General features: G+C 39.4%; 1 protein-coding gene across 9 annotated transcripts in view; it reads right to left on the bottom strand.

Annotated features, from left to right (window-relative positions):
- The window catches only part of PIKFYVE (phosphoinositide kinase, FYVE-type zinc finger containing), an 80,946-nt gene extending 56,362 nt beyond the window's left edge, over window positions 1-24,584 (bottom strand). For 3 of the 9 annotated variants that reach the window (XM_027565886.1, XM_027565923.1, XM_027565925.1), the window contains exons 1-9: window positions 24,493-24,582; window positions 20,697-20,877; window positions 17,853-18,002; window positions 17,276-17,311; window positions 14,453-14,571; window positions 13,552-13,723; window positions 9,506-9,713; window positions 8,593-8,682; window positions 1,212-1,350 (exon numbers count right to left, since the gene is read on the bottom strand). In XM_027565886.1, coding sequence (XP_027421687.1) covers window positions 1,212-1,350; window positions 8,593-8,682; window positions 9,506-9,713; window positions 13,552-13,723; window positions 14,453-14,571; window positions 17,276-17,311; window positions 17,853-18,002; window positions 20,697-20,868 — 1,086 coding nt within the window. In that variant the 5' untranslated portion in view covers window positions 20,869-20,877; window positions 24,493-24,582. The other 6 variants (XM_027565929.1, XM_027565932.1, XM_027565911.1 and 3 more) reach the window with 5 other exon arrangements.
- Between the last annotated feature and the right edge of the window lie 993 nt (window positions 24,585-25,577).

Below are 25,577 nucleotides of genomic sequence, written 5' to 3'. Positions count from 1 at the left end.
TCAGATTTCTTCCTGTGATTTTTATACTCATGAAAGGAAACTCAATTCAGATTTCTTTGTCAGAGCTAACTTACATGATTTAATAGAAATGACACATGCATGGAGAACAATTTGTACTCAGCTCATCTAATTCCAAACAACTTTTTCTCTTGGGGAAAAACTATCCCAAGTAATTTTTTTCAATATATTATCAGTCTCCTGATTATCTGAAAAGAAAATTTCACATTCCTCTTTGGAGACAGAACGAATAAGAAGGGAATAATCACGTTACTCTAAAGTAACTATTTCTGTAGGTTTCACTTCATCAGATTTTCACCTATACCCAACTTTCATCAGGGAATTACTCCCTGCTCAAGAACACTTCAACACTGCTCAGCATCTACAGGTTCTAATCTAAAACTGACAAAGACTGAATTCACCACCTTCCACCAAGTAGCCCCAAATAACTTTCCATTCTCATTGCCCACAGAATCAAACTTAACATCCCTCCAAACCTCTCCCAAATCATAAACTCTAATTCAGTCCATGGAAAATGCCAGGCTTATTCTCACCTCTATACCTTTCCCCACACTTTAAATAAGATTTTCTTCCTTCACTGCCCACCCAAATCCATTCAATCCTTCAAGATCCAGTGCAAGCCTTTCAGTTTAAAACCTTTCCCGACTTCTCCACTACTAGCGCTCTATTTTTTTTACTACTAAAGTATTACTTCTTTTACTATCACGGACCTGCTCACTGACCTCATTTTTACTTTCTGAATTATAAACCCGAGGAGTGAAACCATATCTTCCATTTCTTTGAGTCACTCTTATGATTGAACACAGTAGTTTACAGAGATAAATTCAATAAACTGATTACCACCTACTTAAACATATAATATTAAATGTCTAAAAAGTATTCCACATGTATGAGAAACATATCCCAAAGTTTAAGCAGCAATCTGGGATATAACTCAAAGTTAAGCTCTAGAATTACAGAGGTACCTGAATTCTGATCTTCATAGTGGTCAAGAAAATATTAATGCAGCATATAAGCATGGGCTGCTTGACCAATTTCAGGTGAGCCTAATAAAAACTTAAGCAAATTAGTTCCTCTAATTAATATGCTAACTGGCTATTTCAATTTCATTTGCCTTTAAAAAAAAAAATCAATGAGACGAAATATTCTTCATGCTCAAAACTTGCAACGGCTCAAAGATATTGGACTGGTACCAGAAGAATTTTGCGTTCATCCTCAGTGGTCTCTGTCCGAACATACGTTCGGTTAGCCTGGGGACTGACAGACGTCTCGTATGATGGTACCATTGGAGACGCAGATCGATCCAGTGACAGATTAGTAATGCTGGCTGATCTGGAAATTGAAAACAGAAAGTGAAAACACAGTTGTAAATTTTTCATCGACAGAGAGAATTACAGTGAAAGTTCATTTTTAAATAAATGCTTACTTGCCAATGTTAGGGGCACTTTTAAAAGTAGTTATGATGGTTATGTTTGACACTATTACTGGGAAAGCTGGAAGAAGAGTATCCAGGAATTCTCTGCACTATTATTTCCAACTTCTATGTTAGCCTGTAATTATTTCAAGTTAAGTTTAAAAGGAAGTCATTATGAGAGGACTGTAAGAAAAAATTATATTTGTAGTGCATATAGCAGTAATATCCCAAACGAAATAGGTACAAACACTCCTTAAAATGATGAAAATTAGGGTGTTTTCTTTTTGAACTGATGAATATAAAGCATCAGTCCAAATGTAGCTATCTCTGCATTCCTACACATACCAAAAGGAATACTGTAATTTGTCCCATCTTTTAAAACACTATCTTGACTTTGCATTCCTCTGCTGCATTCCCCTGCTTCAGTACAACAAAACTCATCTCCAATTCTTCTTTCACTCTCTCTAGAATCCTGAACAACCCACTGAAACTGCCTATACCAATATTTATTGTTCACAGTCAAGTTTTCACTCCTCATTTGACAGAGCAGCAGGATAACTCCCTCTTCTGTGAAATACTTTCTTCTCTTGGCTACTAAGACAACCTACTCTCCGGGCTTCCTCTGACCTTATCACTCATCTCTCCTTCCCAGTCTCCTTTTCTGGTTCCCCTTCAATTCCCCAATCTTGGTCCTTGGTCCTTACTTCCTCACTTTCCACACTTACTCTCTTGATGTTCTCAGACAGGTTCATAGTTTTAAATATGATTCACATGATAACACCATGCAAGTTTATGTCTCTGACTTGAATCCCTGTCCTGAACTCTAGATTTATACATCCAACTATTTGATATCTCAGTTGGATGTCTAGAGGTGTATCAAATTCAACATGTCTAAAACTAAACTTTTCCTCCTTGTCTTCTCCATATCAATAAATGGCAACTCTGTCTTTTCAACTGCTCAGGCAGGAACAAGCAAGAATGTCCTCTCTTAACATTTATTTTCAGAATCATACTGGGAGCATAAGCTAATGCAATAAGAAAATATAATAAAGGAATACAGAATGGGAAAAAAGAATTAAAACTTTCTCTCCTCACAGATGACCATCTATGTAAAAACCTGAAAAGATCAACCAAAAGACTCCCAAAATTATAACAAGGTTGCAAGATGCAATATTAATATACAAAAGTCAGTCACTTTCCTATACCAGCAATGAACAAATGAAATTAAAAATTAAAACACATTACCATTTACATCAGCATTCCCCAAAACGAAATACTCAAGTATAAATCTAAATATGTACAAGATCTGAAAGAAGAAAACTACAAAACTTTGATGAAAGATATCAAGGAACTAAGTATATGGAGAAAAAGTCATTGTTCATGGATAAGAAAACTCAATATTGTCATGATATTAGTACTTCTCAACCTGATCTATGGATTCAATCAATCTCAGTCAAAATGCTAGCAAGCTGTTCTGTGGATAATGAAAAACTGATTCTAAGGTTTATGTGTTGAGGCAAAAGGCCCAAAATAGCCAGCGTAATATGGAAGGAACAGAGGAGTGACACATCCAACTTAAAGACTTACCATAAAGCTACAGTAACAAAGACAATGTGGTATTAGTGAAAGACAGACAAACACCATCAGTGGAACAAAATACAGAGCCCAGAAACAGATCCACATGACACAGTCACTAATCTCTGATGAAGGAGCAAAGGCAGTTTAATGGAACAAAAATAGTCTTTTCAAGAAATGGTGCTAGAACAACTGGACCTCCACATGCAAAAAAATATTAACCTAGACACAGACTTTCTAGACCTAGACCATTATAAAAAATTAACTCAAAATGAATCACAGATCTAAATGTAAAATGCAAAGCCAACTCCTGGAAAATAACATGGGAGAAAATCCAGATGGCCTTGGGTACTGAGATGACTTTTTAGATACAATACCAAAGCATCATCCATGAAAAAACTGATAGGCTAACTTCATTAAAATTAAAAATGATGAGCATAAATATGTCTTTTATGCTCTGCAAAAGACAACATCAAGAATTAGAAGACAAGCCACAGACTGGGAAAAAAACAACTGCAAAAAATTTCTTTGACAAAGGGCAGTTATCCAAAACATACAAAGAACTCCAAAAACTCAACAATAAGAAAACAACTCAGTTAAAAAGCAGGGCAAAGACCTAGACAGACACCTCACCAAAGAAAGTATACAGACAGCAAGGATGGGAGCATATGAAAACATGTTCAGCATCACATGTCATAAGGGAATCCCACATTAAAACAATGAGTCAGCATTATACACCTATCAGAATGGTTGAAATCCAGAATACAGATGACATCAACTACTGGCAAGGATAGGGAACAACACAACTCCCATTCATTGTTGGTACAGCTACTGTGGAAAGCAGTTTCTTACAAGACTAAACATACTCTTAACTGTAGGATCCAGTAATCACACTCCTTAGTATTTATCCAAATGAATGAAAAATATATCCCCACTAAAACTTGCATATACATGTTTATAGAAACCTTATTCATCGTTGCCAAAACATGGACACAACCAAGATGTCCTTCAGTAGGTGAGTGGATAAATAAACTGCTATAGTTCCAAACAATGGACTATTCTCCAATGCTAAAAAGAAATGAGCTATCAAGCCAAGAAAAACCACGGAAGAAACTAAAATGCATATTGCCAAGTGAAAGAAATCAATCTGGAAAGGCTATATACTGTATGATTCCAACTATGTAACATTCTGGAAAAGGCAAAACGATGAAGACAATAAAAAGGTGTGTGGCTGCCATGGGTTGTGGGGAGTAAGGGATCAGTAAGTAGAGCACAGAGGATTTTTTAAAACACTAAAACTATTCTGATCTCTACTTTAGTGGTGAATATATTTCATTACGTATTTGTTCAAACCCATAGAATATACAACACCAAAAACAAACTACAGACTTGAGTAAAACTGAGGTCATTGTAGGTTCATCAACTTTAACAACATATCACTCTAGTGTGGGATGTTTGTTTATAACGAGAGACATTATGGGGAGGGGCTATATGGGAACTCTCTGCAAGTTCCAATCAATTCTGCTGTGAACCTACATTGCTCCACAAAATGAAGTTTATAAGCTTTTTTTTAAGTAAAAGATGATGATATCTGCAACTTACTCTCAAACAGTCCAGAAAAAAAAAAAAAAAAGTAAATGGGCAAAATGTAAATTAGTGAATCTTAATGAAGAATGTATGAAAACTTATTCCACTCTATTTCTTGCAACTCTTTTGCAAGTATAAAATTTTCTCAAAATAAATAAAAAATGAAGCTCTACAACAGCTTCCCACTCACTGATTAAATGCCAAATCCTTACAATGAACAGAAACAGGTTTTACTCCTGGTACACAGGGCTCCCAGTTACTCCCTGCCAGGCATGTTTCCTCTGGGGAACTTAGCTGTTCCCTCTCTGCTTGGTAAACTGCTCTATAAAATGTCCGCATGGTTTACTCCCCCACATCCTCAAGTCTTTGCTCAGACATCACCCTCTCTGTGAGGTCTTCACTGAGCACACTCTTTAAAATTCCATCCTCCTCCCCTATTCCTTACGCTTTTGTGTGCTTTAAACTTTTGATTCACTGCTGCTGCTGCTGCTAAGTCGCGTCAGTCGTCAGTCGTGTCCAACTCTGTGTGACCCCCCCAGAGACAGCAGCCCACCATGCTCCTCCATCCCTGGGATTCTCCAGGCAAGAATACTGGAGTGGGTTGCTATTTCCTTCTCCAGTGCATGAAAGTCAAAAGTGAAAGTGAAGTCGCTCAGTCCTGTCTGACCCTTCGCGACCCCATGGACTGTAGCCAACCAGGCTCCTCCGTCCATGGGATTCTCCAGGCAAGAGTACTGGAGTGGGGTGCCATTGCCCCCTCCCAACATAAACCTGTTCCTGCATTATTCCATATTTACAGACTTCAACCTTACCCCAGCCCAGGTACCTCATAAACTTAAGCTCCCAGACATTAATGAAGTGTATAAAGCTAACTGAGGACAGTACCCTGTACAGAGTAGGCACTCTGATTTGGATGAAGCGATGCAAACTCATTCTTACTAGAAAGACAACTAGAATCACATTAGCAAATGAGGTGCACCTCACGAGGGACAGGACATTAATAACTGTATTTACTGCTGTACTACAAATACCTAATTTGCAGGCACTTATTAAGCACTTGCTGAAAGAATAAACTGAATGTATGATAAACCATGGTGAGTCAGATGCCTATTCTTTTGGGTTTATAACAACTTACTCACCAATTAACTTCGTAATAACTGAAAGTGTTTTCAGGGGGAGGTGTGGATGTTAGTAAAATTCTAGCAGGTTGAAAAGGAAATGAGCAGTTACAGAACAATTATAAGCAACTATTTCAAGGAATTTGGCTAAGAAAATATATTGAGAATATAGAAAACTGTAGGCAAAACACAAAGGAAGGGGGTTTGTTTCTTTTTAATAGGTAAGACCTGAGTTTGTTTAAATGCAGATAGTAAGGAGTCAGCAGAGAGAAGTGGAATATAAGGAACATTAATAGTGTGACTAATAAGAATGATCTCTGTTCGTTTCCAAGGCAAACGATTCAATATCACGATAATCCAACTCTACGCCCCGACCAGTAACACTGAAGAAGCACAAGTTGAACGGTTCTATGAAGACCTACAAGACCTCGTAGAACTAACACCCAAAAAAGATGTCCTTTTCATTATCGGGGACTGGAATGCAAAAGTAGGAAGTCAACAAACACCTGGAGTAACAGGAAAATTTGGCCTTGGTGTACGGAATGAAGCAGCGCAAAGGCTAATAAGAGTTTTGCCATTGTCTACACCTGGACATCACCAGATGGTCAACACCAAAATCAGATTAATTATATTCTTTCAGCCAAAGATGGAGAAGCTCTATACAGTCAGCAAAAACAAGACTGGAAGGTAACTGTGGCTCAGATTATGAACTCCTTATTGCCAAATTCAGACTGAAACTGAAAAAAGTGGGGAAAACCACTAGACCATTCAGGTATGACCTAAATCAAATCCCTTATGATTATACAGTGGAAGTGAGAAATAGATTTAAGGGACTAGATCTGATAGAGTGCCTGATGAACTATGGACGGAGGTTCATGACATTGTACAGGAGACAGGGATCAAGACCATCCCCATGGAAAAGAAATGCAAAAAAGCAAAATGGCTGTCTGGGGAGGCCTTACAAATAGCTGTGAAAAGAAGAGAAGCGAAAAGCAAAGGAGAAAAGGAAAGATATAAGCATCTGAATGCAGAGTTCCAAAGAATAGCAAAGAGAGATAAGAAAGCCTTCCTCAGTGATCCATTCAAAGAAATAGAGGAAAACAACAGAATGGGAAAGACTAGAGATCTCTTCAAGAAAATTAGAGATACCAAGGGAACATTTCATGCAAAGAGGGGCTCAATAAAGGACAGAAATAGTAGGGACCTAACAGAAGCAGAAGATATTAAGAGGTGGCAAGAGTATACAGAAGAACTGTACAAAAAAGATCTTCACGACCAAGATAACGACGATGGTGTGATCACTCACCTAGAGCCAGACATCCTGGAATATGAAGTTGGCCTTAGGAAACATCACTACGAACAAAGCTAGGGGAGGTGATGGATTTCCAGTTGAGCTATTTCAAATCCTGAAAGATGATGCTGTGAAAGTGCTGCACTCAATATGCCAGCACATTTGGAAAACTCAGCAGTGGCCACAGGACTGGAAAAGGTCAGTTTTCATTCCAATCCCAAAGAAAGGAAATGCCAAAGAATGTTCAAACTACCGCATAATTGCACTCATCTCACATGCTAGTAAAGTAATGCTTAAAATTCTCCAAGCCAGGCTTTAGCATTACATGAACCGTGAACTTCCAGATGTTCAAGCTAGATTGAGAAAAGGCAGAGGAACCAGAGATCAAATTGCCAACATCCTCTGGATCATGGAAAAAGCAAGAGAGTTCCAGAAAAACAGAAAGTGAAGAACAACTAAAGAGCCTCTTGATGAAAGTGAAAGAGGAGAATGAAAAAGTTGTCTTAAAGCTCAACATTCAGAAAACTAAGATCATGGCATCCGGTCCCATTATTTCATGACAAATAGATGGGGAAACAGTGGGTGACTTTATTTTTCTGGGCTCCAAAATCACTGCAGATGGTTATTGCAGCCATGAAATTAAAAGACGCTTACTCCTTGGAAGAAAAGTTATGACCAACCTTGAAAGCATATTAAAAAGCAGAGACATTACTTTGTCAATATAGGTCCGTCTAGTCAAGGCTATGGTTTTTCCAGTAGTCATGTATGGATGTGAGAGTTGGACTATGAAGAAAGCTGAGCGCCAAAGAACTGATGCTTCTGAACTGTGGTGTTGGAGAAGACCCTTGAGAGTCCCTTGGACTGCAAGGAGATCCAACCAGTCCATCTTAAAGGAGATCAGTCCTGGGTGTTCATTGGAAGGACTGATGTTGAAGTTGAAACTCCAATACTTGGGCCACCTGATGCGAAGAGCTGACTCATTGGAAAAGACCCTGATGCTGGGAAAGATTGAGAGCAGGAGGAGAAGGGGACGACAGAGGATGAGATGGTTGGATGGCATCACCGACTTGATGGACACGGGTTTGGGTGGACTCCGGGAGTTGGTGATGGACAGGGAGGCCCGGCATGCTGCAGTTCATGGGGTCGCAAAGAGTCGGACACGACTGAGCGACTGAACTAAACTGAATACAAAAGAATAAGGGATGACAAGCAGAATACAAATGGAGAAGCAAGGTGAAGAGGAAAGAATGAGCTCCAAATGTAATTGTTGGTAACTGATGCTAAGAGTTGGTGTCGTCCCCTTCTGTCATCTCCCCTTTTTGCTCTGTAGCTGAAAGTGAAGTCATCTGCTAATAAGTCAGAAGAAAGTAGGGTTGAAGACAGCAGAAAAGAGTAGAAAAGGGCCACTGTGAGAATGCAAGTGACAGCTGACTAGCTAAAAGGAAACAAAAGTTTAATTCGGCTTTTAGAGCTAAGAAAATGTACAAAAATCAATCCTGTCCATTTTATGTTTGTTCTTCTCAATACTGTAAAAAAGAAAAAATAGACGTAACAGGCACAGAACACAGTGTTTTCATTTGGCAGTTCACCTATTTCGAGCAGGAGATTTCCCAGCATCCTCTTGAACAGATACAAGTCTTGTTGAAAGAGCAGTGTTTGAGGAGTCTGGATGAATTAAACTAGAAAGAAAATAGGAATATACTGAGATGATTTGAGAGTTACAGGCAAATCCAATTTCAATAGAGTGCTATAACATTTAAAAGCAGGTTGTTTTCTGCAATAATGAGCTTATGGGTCATTATTTTCTTCTTTCAGTTGAGGTAGAAATAGGATAAATTTTGTCTTCGGGATAACAATACCAAAAGATCAATAGAGGAAGTTTATTAAGTGAGTGTGTATGTGTGTGCACATGCATGCATGCTCAGTCACGTGTGACTCTTTGAGACCCTATGAACTACAGCCCACCAGGCTCCTCTGTCCATGAAATTTTCCAGGCAAGAATACTGGGGTGGGTTGCCACTTCCTACTCCCGAGAATCTTCCCGATCCAGGGGTCAAACTTTCGTCTCTTGGATCTTCTGCATTACAGGTGGATTCTTTTATCACCACACCACCTTGGAAGCCCAGAATCTTTGCAACCCCCTGGGCTGTAGCCCACCAGGCTCCTCTGTCCATGGAATTTCCCAGGCAAGAATACTGGAGTGGGTTGCCATTTGCTCTTAAAGGGGATTTTCCCAACCCAAGGATCAAGCCCACATCTCCTGCATCTCCTGCATTGCAAGCAGATATATTCTTTGCCGTTGAGCCACAGGGAAGCCCTAGTTATTAAGTGTAACAGGTGGCAATAAAACAATAAAACTGGCTGAATGAGTGACTTATAGAACTCTTCACATCACATATACAAAACAGAAGTACTCTGGGGTAGAAATCCTGAGCTCAAATATTTTATTCTTAGTCCCCATAACTTAGTGGAATAGCACTGCAGATACATAAGTGACTGTACCTTTGCCAGGCAAAATCATCCTCTAAAAATATGTTGCGGCTGGCTTTTCTACTCCCCACAGGTGTACGGGGTTCATTTGGATCAAGTACAGACACAGAGGAAGCAGAGTCTGAAAGAGCATTCAAGTCTTCACCAATGGAATTACTGTCTGTGGAATGAGCATAACTTAAGGCTATTTTTCTACAGTATGTACAGGCTCGGAGGTCCCCTAGGAAGAAAAAAAAAAAAAAGAAGAAAACTTATTAGATGATAACTAACCTATCTACTTACCAGAACTATTAAACCCTTGGCTTAATAGTTAATCTAATAATAGGGAACCATCTTCAAGTAAAGACTACCAAACAAGACCTTTTTTTAAAAGTGAAGTAACTTTGTTAGCTCTGTTATATATTTTAAAACCGAAGAGGTTGGGAGGGAGGTTTAAGAGGGAGGGGATATATGTCTACATATAACTGATTCACTTCATTGTACAGCAGGAACTAACATAACATTTTAAAACTGTACTCCAATTAAAAAAAAGAAAGAAAAGCAACAGGAAGAGCAAATATGTGGGTAAATAAGAATTTACCATATAAAATAATAAAAAAATTTTTTAATAAAAACCAAAATTATGATAACTCCATCCAGCTACCCAAATTACTGCAAATATTTATAATAACTTAAGAAAATATGATTCAATGGACTAGAAAACTCCGCTACAAGAGTATTCTTCAAGGTTCTAGAAGTGAAGTAAGGGAATCTATGAAAGACAGAGGTTCAAGGAAAAAAATTTTAGTTGAATACATAAACCAACACAAATAGAAGAAACACTTTTTACCTCGGTAACAAGGAAGGAGGAAAATGTTTAGTTCTTTATGTGAAGTCATAAAGATTGACCTCCACAAGGGGGCACAGTTTCAAAAACTGTTTAAAAACAAACAAAACTGGCGTACAAACAATAAGAAATATGGGTCGGGGGAACTAAAAGGAAATTCTCATGGTAAAAGTTAGGATGGAAATGAAATATTCTTGGGAAGACAATAAGGTTATTTAATAATTTTAAGTGTTTTTTTTTTTTTTTTTTTCTGGAAGCAGTCCTACCCAAATATAAGTTTCATTTCTACCCTGTTCTTCTGCAACAATTTTTTGTGTGATTCTATAACATTTTAGCATACTAAAAAAGGAGGTAAGATAATTAAACTTTACTAATAACATGTTACATAACAATTCTACCTTCTTTTTACCATTAACATTAGAAAACTGAAGTGACATGGAACAAAAGACTTCTAGAAGTCAACTGTACTGTGTTTTTACCATAATTACTACAAAGGACAATGTATGGTCTTATTTTTTAAGAACTATTTTATAGTACTCCATTTTATTAAATTATGCATGTATTTTAAGCAAAATTAAGTATCACTTGTTGGGTTACTCATTTCTAACACAATTCAACAGACGAATCTAAAGAAAAATGTCTCCAATCATGAACCACCACCAACCCCAAACCTCTTCCCCCCACCAAAAAAAACTGAACTCCAGCCCAGGATAAATGAGAGTGGAGGACATACCACCACTAGCTGACCAAGGTTGAATTTCAGAAAAGAGATAAAATTACTTCCTGCAGAAAAGTATTTAAGTTGCCACAACAAAGGCTTGGTTCTTACACTGTAAAGAAAATCTCCCTTAATCAGTCAGCTATTACAATGAAAATGATCAGGTAAATTAAGGGAGCCAAGCTTGACCAGAAAAGTTCTCATTTCATGGAGAATCCTCACCAGCAAGGGCCTATAGAGCAGTAAAAAAAAAAAAAAAAATTACATGAGGTGTTGAAAAGGCTGACAAGACACAGCCCCTCAGTTCATTGGAGACAACAGACACATACAATTCAAAAGTTGTAAGGCAGACACAAAGACAACACTGCTACTACCATTAACAATAATAACATCCACTGATCTGTTTCTAGGTGCGTAAGTATTCTAGGTATTCAGGGTCACAACCTATGTTTGTGTTCAGAATCTATTATCCCAACTGCAATGGTCAACTTTATGTGTCACCTTGGCAAGACTGATGAGTCGGTCCAACAATAGTCCAGCTGTTGCTGTGAAGGTTTTTTTTTTTAAGATGTGATTCACATTTACAATCTGTGACTTAGTTACCCTCCATAATGTGGATGCATCTCATCCAATAATTTGAAGGCCTGTGGAATGCTCTAAAGGAAGGGATCCAAAGGCTTAGAGAGTCTGCTATGAGCTGATTTACCAGGTAAGATCTGCTCACTTGCCCCAGGAGGACCCAGGGCACATACCTTTCACCATGACTATGAGAAAAAAAGATCTGTGAGGGGAGCACCAGCATCCCCTGTAGAGTTTTGTAGTCACCTCTCTCTGTGGGAATTATCATTGAACTATTGGTGCTGAACTGGAAAACCTAAATGCACTGGGACCACTGGATCCCAGGTTGGCAGGGGCAGAGTGGTGGCATTTAATCTCAAAAGACAAGGTTAGCATGAACGGACATCAGAGTCAAAGCGGTAACCAGAATAGTATAACACATATAGAGATCTGTGACACCTCTGACCAGGGTGTTCCTAAAGCAAATGGGCAGTCTTCTAAATCCTTACTGGATTTGTATAAGAAAAAGCGTTCTAGATCAAGACAACCAAAGTCTATCTTGAATCAAAATGAGTCATGACCCCTCAACAAATTCTCAGGCCCAGAGTTCTTTGAATGGACGCTGGGTCACCTTGAGGTAGGGATCCACTACACTGCCAAAAAGTATATACTGTTAATCTTCCTACGAGGTCCCCTCTGAGGACCTATAGCCTTTTACCAGAGTGACCATGCATTGAGAAAAAGGTAATAGTCAAACTTTTAGGGGATTACTGGACTTTGGCTCTGAACTAACACTAATACCAAGAATCCAAAACGTTACTATGATTTCAAGTCAGCAGGGGCTTACAGAAGTCATGATCAATAGAGTTTCAGCTCAGGTCCATCTTACAGTGGGCTCAACAGGTCCCCAAAGCCATTAGTAGTTATAGCTCAGTTCTAAAATATGTAACTGGAATAGATATTCTCAGCAAATGGCAAAACCCCTACGTTTCTTCCCTGACCTGTGGAGTAAGGGCAATTATGGTAGTTCTGGCCTCCAGACAACAAATTTCTGTTTATTCTAAGCCACTCAGTTTGTGGTATTTTGTTAAGAGAGCCCTAGGCAACTGAGGTATCAACCACCTTAAAAAGACAAGATTTTACCCAAAGAGTAATGGGAGCTCTGAAAGGATATTAGGCAGGGGACATACCCTGACATGATCAAACTAGCATTTAACAGGACACTGACTAGAGTATGAAAAAACAATCTGAGGTAGGGAAAAATTAAAGGTAAAAAAAACTTTAAAAGGCTGTAGCCATAATCTTTCATCATCTTTCATGGATGAAAGATAATTGGGGTCTGAACTCTGAAGCAGTTTAGGTTTAAAAAGAAATTTTCAGTGAATAATAAAAATAACATGAGAGAGATACTGAGAATGTTCTCTTTTTGGTAACTTCTGTACATCTTCCACTCCCTAATCACTACACACACCATTGCTTAGTTTCCTTCTGCTTCAATAAATAATTTTAAATTTCTGTATTACTAAAGTTCAGGAAAGAATAGTAGTAAATGTAATTTGCTAGAGCACAGTGTTAAGGAATATATATCTGCATATACTTTGTATATATAAAATACAAAATTTGTATTTTGTAAAATAAAAACTCTCACAGTAACATAAACCACTCTAACCATCACTCTAACCATCCTGCTTAATAAACATGAATGATGCCGTGGATTTTCCACTACCATCTATGATACACTGTCTTTTACTCTTGTTATTTATGAACATCTCCATCTACTTTATTACCTGACTACAAAGTCCTTTAAAGCAAAGTCGTGTCTCCCTCATGTTTGTTCTCCCCATGTCTCACACATAAAGTCCAAAATAAACAATGACTTAACATGGGTCCCCTATTGCAACTATTTTATTGCTGTGACCTTTAAAAACTGCAAAAATGTCGATAAAGCTCATTTACCTGTATAACCCATAAATTTTCCAGGGATTTCTTGATTGCAGCAACGACTGCAGAAAATCTGCCCACAGAGTCGGCAGTGGTGTCTGCGCCTAAAAGTGGTAAATTTCTCATTACAGTCATAGCACTCTTTACACTGGCTATCTGGCATCCAGTATTGCTTCAGGTCACTATCCTGCAACAATAAAAATGTGTGAAGGCTTCTTGAAAATACTTTTTATCAAACTGCAAAGGCAAATACAACGCTAGTCAAAATCTTAGAAAATTTCTTTTGCAGAAATTAACAAGCTATTTGTAAAATTCACATGGGAATGCAAAAGTTCAAGAGAACCAACCAAGGCAATCTTAAAGAATGAGCTGAAGGACTTATAATGTCTGTCATTAAGATTTATTCTAAACCTACAGTAATTTTAGACAAAGTATTAGTGTAAGGAAAAATGGAGCTGTGGAACAAAGAGAAGAGCCCTGGCACACCCTCACACATATATGTAGACTTATGACAAGGTGTGTAACGCAATCAGTGAAGGATGGTCTTTAAAAAAGAAAATGGTACTGGGTCCAACTGGACATCAATGGGGAAAAACATGAATCTTGATCCATATACCTTCACATCAATAAAAAAGCTTCTCGAAGAAACCATGGAAGATAGTCTCCCATGGTTCATTTTTTACTGCCCCTGGGTTGGAAAAACACTTTTTAAATAGAGCACAAAAAGCATAACCCATAAAAAGAAAAAAATTTGATAAACTAAAATAAGGAACTTATGAGTAAAATCTGCTGTCCACAGTTGGAGTAAACATTAACTGAACTTTCTTTCAAGTGGCATTGTACCATTTTCAGTGAGCACCGCATGATCCCCATATAAGTGCTTAATAAGTAATCTTCTAAAGAATCTAGATAATACCTGGCTCTTCCCCTCCATGATTTCCTTGAGGCGTTTTAATACTGTGCTGAGGCTTCGGAGTTGAACAGCTGTGCGAGGGTCATGACCTCCAAAAGTAGGTTCTGCCTTCCTTCTGGTGTCTGAGTTAGGATTACAAAACAAAAAACTACTTTAATAGTATCAATGCAAAGTGCTTCTTACTTTTACCATATAGTTATGTTTGCCAGCCAGTGACACAGACTGAGAGTTAAAACTAGTCTTTATAAGGGTAAGAGGCTGTTCAAAGTGTAAAACACTGCTTCACAAGCAAATGAGGACTGAGACAGCACCGTTTGAGACCACTGATGATTTTGAGGCCTGGATGGGAGCATCACTTAACATGGCATAAAACTCATTAGTGATTTCTTGGGCCCTTCAGTCCCAGGTCAGAATAAATCTCTGCTAGAAATTTAGCAGAAGGAAAAGCAATGCCAGTGAGTTATCCTAGCCTAGTCTCCATAGTCATCAGGTCAGCAACAGGGCTGAACAGTTCGGCTAGGCCTTACAGATCACAAAACCAAAGGCTTGTGTTGCAGATCATTAGGAAAGAACTTAATAGCCAACCTCAGAGTCTGACAGACTTCAGAACACCCAGGATGGTAATTTATGCACAGACTTCCCTTCACCAATGTCCAAGAAGACTTCTCTTTACCAAAGAATTGCTACAGCTCCAACCCTACCCTTCCCTGCCACCTCCCCTCCCCTATAGCTCCAAGCAAGAAGGAATCACTTGCTCTTGAAACAGCAATACTGAAGCCAGTCCTGTCAATAAAAAAATAGGCTTACATTCCAGTTTTGTGGCCAGAATGGGCTCTGCCTACCAAAGCTATCATATGTTATTTCTTTATTTCAGAGCAAGATTACAACTAAGGTTTCTACCTATCCCTGGCTCCAGCAGTTTTTAAACCTAAGGATGAAGGAGAGTTGGCCTGACAAAATGGATGAACACCTCTATTAGCTTAATCTCATTAACCTCATAACCTATGGCAAGGCCCTCTCTAAATCCTTCTCAAACTCACTATTTGCTACATTTGCTTTAGATGTTCTTTGTTTTGGATGAGTGGCAAAGAAAAGACTACAAAGAAATGAGAAGTTAATATTTAAATCTAAACTCATGAAGAACTTCCATCGATATTAATTATGGAAATACTTATTTAAACGGCACTTACGTTACAAAACTGAAAACTGTATCTTTCTATAAACAATACCTTAATCTCAGCAGATACATTATTACTACAATAAAAATGTATATTAGAATGACAAAACTGCTCTTGAGTCTTTGTGATAAACCAACTCTCCATGATTTATGAACTGCAAAAGGAGAGACAGATGAAGCTGTTAGAACAGGAAAGCTGTGGTCCCATGCACGGGAAATAATTAACTGCAAAGCCCCTTGCGTATAGCCACTTAGGAGTATAAGAGAATACAAATAGCATCATCCATTGAAAAAGCAGGAGCAAGACTATTCCTAGAAACAACAGATGATGGCTTCAACGTGGATGAGGATGAAAAAAGGAGAGAAAATCCGGTTCAGCACTCTGCCCTCAAGCAATCGTCTCAGCTGCTTCTCTTGTAAAATGAATATTCTTAATAGAAAATCAAATAACTTCCCAGGGTCACAGAGCTGGTAAATTGTGGAATCACAGGCTTTTAATAGGAAAAGGAACTAGACTGGTCAAACAGTCCCAGGCTCATCAAACTCAAATGCCTTGAGCAGCTAAGGAAGAATCAAAGAATCAAGTGGACTGAGAAAAGACTGTAAGGAATGCAGCAAACTAGACATTACAAGTTCCACCTAGCAATATTTAAATTCAAGCTTATCAAAATAACAAGACAAGGTTTGGTAAGCTGTCAGTTTGTAACCCCTACAAGACTAGATTCTAGTCTAACTCCTCAATTTTATAAACAAAGAAATCCTATGCTTAATTCAATATAGGATACAGTCAAAAGAGTTCCCTTAACAAAAACAGGAGTGACACTCCGGACCGGGTTCAAGAACTAAGGAGTTTAAGGTTCAAAGTCAGATTGGGATGGTCTCTTCCTTCCATCCATCTGAAGTAAGGAACTTACTTCTCCCTCTCCCTCTTCCTTCCTTCTGATTCTTCCTACCAAACAGCTGACATAACCCAGGCTAGGGCCCTCTGCCCTGGGAAACCTGCAGAGGTGATGCAGCCAGCTCTGCTCCAGTCCTCTGGGAAAAGCTCTCTTTCTGCTCGGCTTCGCCGCCTCCTCTGACCTATTGGTAGCAGGTTCTGAGACAAGTCCCAACTAGCCATTAATAAAATATGCTTCTGCCGACCACCATTACCTGTGCCTGCCTACTTGTCACTCGAAGACCTTGGAGGGAAGACTGGCCAGACAAGACAAGAGCTGATGTTCACAGACACCTGATTTCCAATGCTGTACCCCTTTTCCCCTCTTATGCCACCTCTCATTGCCCTTCCCCTACCACCTTGAGTCAGGCAAACCACTTCATTGAGTTGAATAATCTAACAGAAATAAAACATACAACAACTCACTTTAGCTAGTCTCTTGATGCAGGCACTGATCCCAGTCTGTACTCAACAGAAGAGCATGAAAATGAAGGCGATGACAGTATAGCAGAACAGGATGGAGAACAAACAGGTGAGAGGAGCTCAGTTTATCCAGCCACACTGACAGTTTGCACCCCGACAAGGACAGAAAGCCAAGAGCAAGTGGCAGCCCACTGATGGAACTGAGAGACTTCTGCAACCAGCGGCATGCACATCACATTACACTGGCCACCCCAAGAACAGATGTAGCAATCACAAAGTTCAAACCAACCTGAGTTCTCCTGGGGGTGTTGCAAACTGTCCTCTGCTGAAACCCAAGCAAGTAATTAATCAAAAACAAAAACAAAAAACCACCAGTCAAGAGATCTCTGCCTTGTCCAAATTAAAGTTTACTGAAATGTTTAAGAACTCTTGTTTGCTAGGTCACTTCAGTCATGTCCAACTCTTTGCAACCCTATGGACTGTAGCCCACCAGGATTCCCTGGAGATCCCACTGTTGCTGAGATTCTCCAGGCAAGAATACTGGAGTGGGTTGCCATGTCCTCCTCCAGGGGATCTTCCCAACCCAGAGATCTACCCCATATTTCTTATGTCTCCTACATTGGTAGGTAGGTTCTTTACCACTAGCATCACTTGGAAAGCCCAAATTAAAGTTTAATGAAATGTTTTAAGAACTTCTGTTTAGGTATCAACAAATTATTTCACTATCCAGGTAAGTTTCATTAATTCTCAAGAGTACCTGACCATTCCAAATAGCAAAAAAGTTAAGTCAATTAACAACCTGGGAAACACAACGACTGGGAAAAGTCTAATACTCAGAGAGGAATGAAATGCGAACAGTATCATACCTAACACTGAAGATCGACGCTGGAACTCCTCATTAAGCCGCTTTTTATAAGGTGTAGGTGATCTCACAGATTGTGTCCTTGAAGGGAGCTGAGGGCTGGTCCAACTTCCACTCAGAGACTGTTGCTCTCCCTGGCCCCCTTCTCCTCTCTCTGTAGCAAAGAAAAGCTTGGAATTATTGGAAAAACTAAGACTCAAGAGCTCAGCAAAGAAAAGGAAATAGATGAGATTTTTCAGGAAAGAATGTATACTTGTATCACATACCTAAGTAAAACTTAGGGTTAAAAAAAAATTCAAAACAGGTGGCAAAATTACAGGCCAATAATTACATCCTTGGTACATGTGACCTTCGATGTGTTTTACTTTTCACTAAAAAGTTGAGCATGTTAAGGAAATAGAATGCAAGCTCCACATGAAGGCTGGGATCTTTTGTTATTCTATTTCATTTATGGGATAGATTCCCTGGTGGCTCAGAGCGTAAAGCGTCTGCCTGCAATGAGGGAGACCGGAGTTCGATCCCTGAGTCGGGAAAATCCCCTGGAGAAGGAAATGGCAACCCATTCCAGTTCCCTTGCCGGGAAAATCCCATGGATGGAAGAGCTTGGTGGGCTACAGTTCATGGGGTCGCACAGAGTCGGACACGACTGAGCGACTTCACTTCACTTTCCTTGACTATTAACATAGTGCCCAGTGGACAGCAGGTGCTCAATAAACATTTGCTTAATAAAAAGACTATTGTAAATGTAATGTATCCCTGCAGGATCCTGGAACACAAAAAGGACATTAGTAGAAACTGGAGAAATATGAATAAAACACATACTTCAGTTAGTAATATTTTGTCAATAATGGCTCACTGATTATAATAAACATACTCTACCAATGTAAGATGTTAATAACATGTACTCTACCAATGTAAGATGTTAATTACAGGGAAAACAGGGTGTAGGGATATATGAGAACGTCCTGTATTATTTTCCTAATTTTTACATAAATTCAGAATTACTCAAAATAAGACTGTTCAGATTTCTTTAAAAAAAAAAAGATTACTGTTTTCAAAATTTTGGACTAATGGGAGATTTTACAGAGCTTTAAACATGCCTGCTAATAAAAGTCAGTTAATACTATTAAAATTTCCACTGAGTTAAACTATTAATCCATAAATCCCTTTCAACAAGAGGGATTACTTTCTAACACATTTCAAACAATATTGTCAAATATAAAGCAAAAGATGTAGACCATGTTTTTTAACTATTCTAATGAGTAAAAAACATATTACTTAAAAAGAGCTCATTTTAAAAACAATTTTCATTTGATATCATTAAATGTATTAAACAGATTAACAAGCCTGCTGACAGCTTTTAATTTTTGAAAAATATGAACCCTTCCTCCCATGTGCTCATTCTTTAGTTTTATTGCTTTCATTAAAATCTTTTGGCTATTAACCTCTAAAAGAGCAAAGTCCATCCTATGGACTTCAGTTCAGTTCAGTCGCTCAGTCATGTCCGACTCTTTGCCACCCCATGAATCGCAGCACGCCAGGCCTCCCTGTCCATCACCAACTCCTGGAGTTCACTCAAACTCATGTCCATCGAGTCCATGATGCCATCCAGCCATCTCATCCTCTATCATCCCCTTCTCCTTCTGCCCCCAATCCCTCCCAGCATCAGAGTCTTTTCCAATGAGTCAACTCTTCGCATGAGGTGGCCAAAGTACTTTCCATCCAAAGAACACACAAGACTGATCTCCTTTAGAATGGACTGGTTGGATCTCCTTGCAGTCCAAGGGACTCTCAAGAGTCTTCTCCAACATCACAGTTCAAAAGCATCAATTCTTCAGCACTCAGCCTTCTTCACAGTCCAACTCTCACATCCATACATGACTACTGGGAAAACCATAGCCTTGACTAGACGGACCTTTGTTGGCAAAGTAATGTCTCTGCTTTTCAATATGCTATCTAGGTTGGTCATAACTTTCCTTCCAAGGAGTAAACATCTTTTAATTTCATGGCTGCAATCACCATCTGCAGTAATTTTGGAGCCCAAAAAAATAAAGTCTGCCACTGTTTCCACTGTTTCCCCATCTATTTCCCATGAAGTGATGGGACCAGGTGCCATGATCTTCGTTTTCTGAATGTTGAGCTTTAAGCCAACTTTTTCACTCTCCTCTCACTTTCATCAAGAGGCTTTTTAGTTCCTCTTCACTTTCTGCCATAATGGTGGTATAATCTGCATATCTGAGATTATTGATATTTCTCCCAGCAATCTTGATTCCAGCTTGTGCTTCTTCCAGCCCAACGTTTCTCATGATGTACTCTGCATAGAAGTCAAATAAGCAGGGTGACAATATACAGCCTTGACATACTCCTTTTCCTATTTGGAACCAGTCTGTTGTTCCATGTCCAGTTGTAACTGTTGCTTCCTGACCTGCATACAGATTTCTCAAGAGGCAGATCAGGTGGTCTGGTATTCCCATCTCTTTCAGAATTTTCCACAGTTTATTGTGATCCACACAGTCAAAGGCTTTGGCATAGTCAATAAAGCAGAAATAGATGTGTTTCTGGAACTCTCTTGCTTTTTCAATACAGATATATTAACAAAGGGGAAAAAAAATGATGATGCTAACTTTAACCTCGTTTTAACATTTAGTTTTCAATTCCAACTTTCCATTCCAATAATTACTAAGAGAAAATTCTAGCTTTCTTTTCTTATGCAATTAAACCCAAGGACCTATGATGAAGGCTACTTCCTAGTTAATATTCACTTTCTTGTAAAGACACAGCATGAAAGTTAACAAGAGAATTTCAGAGAATCAAGATGGCAGGATGTCTGATCTTTAACAGGTCTTACCTTTGTTAAATCGAAAGAGATTGACAAAAGAACTATACGCTGATTTAAAAGGAGGCTCGTCCTGATCAGGAGTCAGAGGTTTAAAGTGTGTGAGATGAGAAGGACTGGTAGGAGACCGAGGCAAGTCATTAGCGGAGTCCAATGTTGGGGAAGTCTTATCATCTGTGGCCATTTCATGAGTCTAATAAACAAAAGAAATAAGCAAAAGTAAGTTCCTCAGGAAGCCCAAATAGCACCCAAGTCTAGAAATCTGACTTCAAAAACTCACACCTAAGAAAACCAGAGTACTTAAGTCTACTTCAGCATACGTTCCAAATCAATACTTGAAAACACTGCAGTCTAGATCATAAGGAAGAGTTTCAATTATCTAAAACTAGGAACGTTTACAGTCAATCTCATTTTCAAAATTAATATATTTTTAGGTATTTGTATTTTATGTATATGTATTTGTAGTTTCAAACACACACACAAAAAAACCCCAAAAGTATTAAAAATTTGAAGGCAAGGAAAAAATGTGAACAGGCAAAAAGGAAAAAAAGATTTTTCACTTTATTTATATGTTTTTCATTCTAAGATTTTTTTTCTTGAAAAAGAAACAGCTCTTTAAAGTTGGGAGGGCAGTAAACTGGTTTTACAAAAGCATACAAATTCTTCAAAGTTTTATTTTACTTATTCCAATGTTTGCTTTTTTAAAAAGTATCAAAAAATAAATACTTCCAAGAACGGGAAATAAAAGTCATCCTCTAATGACATTTCTATATAACCTCAAAAGTTATCTCAAACTGACTCATCAGCTATGAGAATGATCTAAACCAACAAGCTGATCCCCATTAAATGTCCTCCTAGGCACAGAAGCCTGGTTTTTCTCCTTAAGTCTAAACTCATATAGGCATTAAAATGAAGATCTTCAAGTGCTTTTTCTTCTAAATAACCAAAAATCATAATTCAACCAAAGGACTGTTACCTACATCCTCAGATGCAGGTAACAGAAAAGCACAGATGTCTATTTTCTGCCATATTGATAAATACTTCAAATAAAAGAGAAGACCAGGAACTACGCATAACTTATTAGAATGCTATAGCTTGTAATCTTGTATTTACGAGGACACCACACTCTTATAAAATGCTCTTCACTTTCAAAATCTTACCTACCATCTCATTTCATTTCCATAAATGCCTGGAACACAAAACTGGCCTTATTACTACATTTTACCTCTGAGGCAACCAATGTACACTGACCCTAAAACAACTTTCTCGAGGGTCACATAAGCTATTCAGTGGTCCAACTATAACTAGACGCCAAGTTTCACTCCAGAATTACTTTTTTCCCCCTGAGGGCAGCATTTTTTATCTAATTATTTCCTCTTTTAATGAAAGAGGTACTTCAAGTTTGTAATGGTTTTGGAGGCATACACTCTTGGTTTCAAATTTTGACTATGAAATTTCTTAGCTGAGTAAACCCACCTAAGAGCCCTGTAAGATATATATTACCATCCTCATTTTACATAGTGGAAACTGAGGCATAGTGTGACTAAGTGGGATAGTGTATGTGAAGCACTTTTAGCAGAGTACTTGCCCATAAAAGGCACAGAATTCATTTTTAGAGCAAAATTATTTTGTAGCTCTTCACAGACTTTAAATTCTGGTCTATCTGAATTCTAACTGTTAAGGATGTTGCCTGAATAATAATTTAATTGTTCATTAAACAAAACAAAAATAAAACCACTGACAAAAAGAATTTTGGCAACAAACATTTATTGGAACGGGGTGGAGGGGAAGAAAAAGAGGAAGGGACAGGAGGAGAAGAGGAGGAAGGAAGGAGGGAAAGGACACATCCTTCGAAAGTGTCCTGACAACCCCCACTCCTGCAGAAAGGGTTGGGAAATTAGCTGATGATTGACTGACCAAGTGTAAACTCAAAAAAGTAAAAAGAGAGGTGACAGCAGTAACAACCTGAAGGCCTCAGAGAACATCCTACACTCTGCTTTGACACAAGTAACATGAGAGGAGTAAAGCAACCTTCCTGGAGAGTCTTAGCATCACACCTAAGAGTCACTCACAAACAAACTTTAAATTATTAGACTTTGGAGATGTGAGGATAAAAATTACCATGAAAACACTGACCGATGTAGTCTCTAAAAGATACAATCACACAGAGTTAATCATAATATTTATATAATGATATCATGACCAAGAAAAAACTACCTTACAACTCTTTCTCTGGTAGCTTAATAATAACTGTCTGTGACATGAACTAGGATTCTTTACTATCTGAGAGGTAACCAGAAGTATTCACTTAACTCATTCAAAGACCTCTCTCATGTATCACCAACACATTGCCTCTTCTCCTTTGCAGACTTGTATATGCAGATCCACTAAGCACTATCAAAAGGCTTGTCAGGAATTGACATTTAGAAAATAAGCCTACTCCATCAGTCAAATCAAAATGTTAGCAGACAGAAAAACCCAAGTATCAGTTCAGTCATTTCTACAATGACTTAAAAAAAGTACAATGTTTAAAAAAAAAAGATACTCAAAATATATCTAACAATGCAGGACAGCTGAACACTAGAAATGTTAGTTTCCATCTACAAAGATTTTTTGTGTTCAATTGTTGACTGACAAACCAACAGATGGAGGCTTTCTAAAGGAAAACCACATGATCCATATTCTTCTTCCCAGAAAGAAGAAAAAGAGGACATGGGAGAGTAGCCTTGCTCTTCAACAGAAACTTAACCTGCTCACCTCTGTCACAAACTCGAATCCAACAGAAAGAAATTAAGAATATTTTTTGTAAGAATTCTGACAGTGGGAGTTTGGGAATGCTAGAAAACAAGATTCAAATAAATCAGAAACAAAACACTACGATATAACAAAAGACGACCTCTCCTATCAATATCGGAGTAATTTTACAAGAATGTGCACTGAATCAGTACCTTATAATTTAATAAATACTCATCAGATAAACAGAAATGACATACGGAATTCCAGTATTTCTCATATTTCTTGAATGTCTCAATAATAACATATATAAACCAGAAGACCCCTGATTTCCTAAAAATTTTCCATTTTCATCCTCTTGTTGGGAACGTTCTAAGCAAGGGGAAAATACTAATTGGGAAATCAGGTCTTCTCCTCAAGAGACTGACACAGGTACAAACGGAACGGTTTCAAAGAGCAGACAAGCACTATCGGAGGTAAATACATATTTGAAACCTCACTATTGGTATCGTTTCTGTACATTAGGAACTATTTTGTCTAGTCTAAGTATGTACCTCTGAAACACAGGCTCAGAGTTTATCCATCAGAGAGGAGGAACTGGACTAGGGACCTCAGAAATAAGCTCAAATACACGGGACAAGACAGGAGCAAGGGAACTTCAAATGCTTCCAAGGAAACCTCTTCAAGACAGTCCCACCCGGATCCCTTCCCCACTCGCTACACAAGGGGAAGCCGGAGAATCAGGGGAGCCGCCTGAATTGGAGCACAGGTTCTCTGCCCTTCCTTACCCGGCCTCCGCCGCAGCCCGGCCTCAGCCCTAGTTGTGAAGCCCAGCTGTCGCCTTCACTTCAGAGTTCCCCTCCGCTCCGGCCATAGAGCTTCCTAAACCCGCCTTCTTCTCCCCACTCAGGCCCAACCGTCCGCGTGCCAAGTCCCTCCCTTACCTGCGCTTCCCGCCCCAGCCCCGCAGGCCACCCTCCACCCCAGCCTCGGGTTCACCAGATCCAGGTGCAAGGAGCCTAGCGCCGCGGTACTCAGGCCGCCGGCGGTTGCGGCAGGAAGCAAAGCTACTTACATGGTTGCTGCGGCTTCTAGCTTCTCACCGAGGCTCCGCCCCCTGTTCCTCCTTCCCCTCCAATCCGCAACTCTCCGGGCGGTGGCTCCGCCCTCCGTACCCCGCCCTCACGACGTTCGGATCAGACGCTCAGGCAGAAGGAATCCAGCCCAGATAGAGTCGTGCTCGACACCTTGACCGAGATTAAGCCGCCTGCCTTCCTAGAGGAAGCCACGGCGACTGCGCGCGTGAGTATCACGCGTGCCGGGTCACCAGACGGGTGCAGGCAGGACTGTGGTTACCGTATGTTTTCGATAATATGGGCACTCATACGACAGAGGATGAGATGGTTGGTTGGCATCACCAACCCAATGGACATGAGTTTGAGTAAGCTCCGGGAGTTGGTGATGGACAGGGAAGCCTGGCGTGCTGCAGTCCATGGATCGCAAAGAATGGGACACGACTGAGCGACTGAACTGAACTGAAGTGAATGTTACCGCGCTCAGCTTTCTTACGGACTGACACTTGTGCCTAGAGCGAACACTGTTAGACTTGAGAGATGCTGCTAAATGGTCACGTGATCTTAAACACGGAGAAGGCAATGGCACCCTACTCCAGTACTCTTGCCTGGAAAATCCCGTGGACGGCGGAGCCTGGTAGGCTGCAGTCCATGGGGTCGCTAAGAGTCAGACACGAGTGAGCGACTTCCCTTTCACTTTTCACTTTCACGCATTGGAGAAGGAAATGGCAACCCACTCCAGTACTCTTGCCTGGAGAATCCCAGGGACGGGCAGCCTGGTGGGCTTCCATCTATGGGGTCGCACAGAGTCGGACACGACTGAAGCAACTTAGCAGCAGCAGCAGCAGCAGATCTTAAACAAATTACCAATTTCTTCAGGCTCTAGACCTCTTATCTGTAAAGTGGGGCTAACGATAGTAGCCTTCACAGATAGTTTTGTGAAGGTTAGGTAAAATATTGTACGTAAAGCATTCGCACAATGTGTCTAATCCAGTGATGTTAGCGCTATAGCTAATTTTCATTCAAGTTTTGTGGTACAAAGACTGGTGCACATAAGGTTACCAAGCCCCGACTTGCTCAGCCTGGC

Source organism: Bos indicus x Bos taurus, chromosome 2 (assembly GCF_003369695.1).
Source record: "Bos indicus x Bos taurus breed Angus x Brahman F1 hybrid chromosome 2, Bos_hybrid_MaternalHap_v2.0, whole genome shotgun sequence".
Taxonomy (NCBI): domain Eukaryota; kingdom Metazoa; phylum Chordata; class Mammalia; order Artiodactyla; family Bovidae; genus Bos; species Bos indicus x Bos taurus.
Note: the sequence above shows the minus strand (reverse complement) of the source record. Positions and strands in the feature narration are given on the sequence as shown.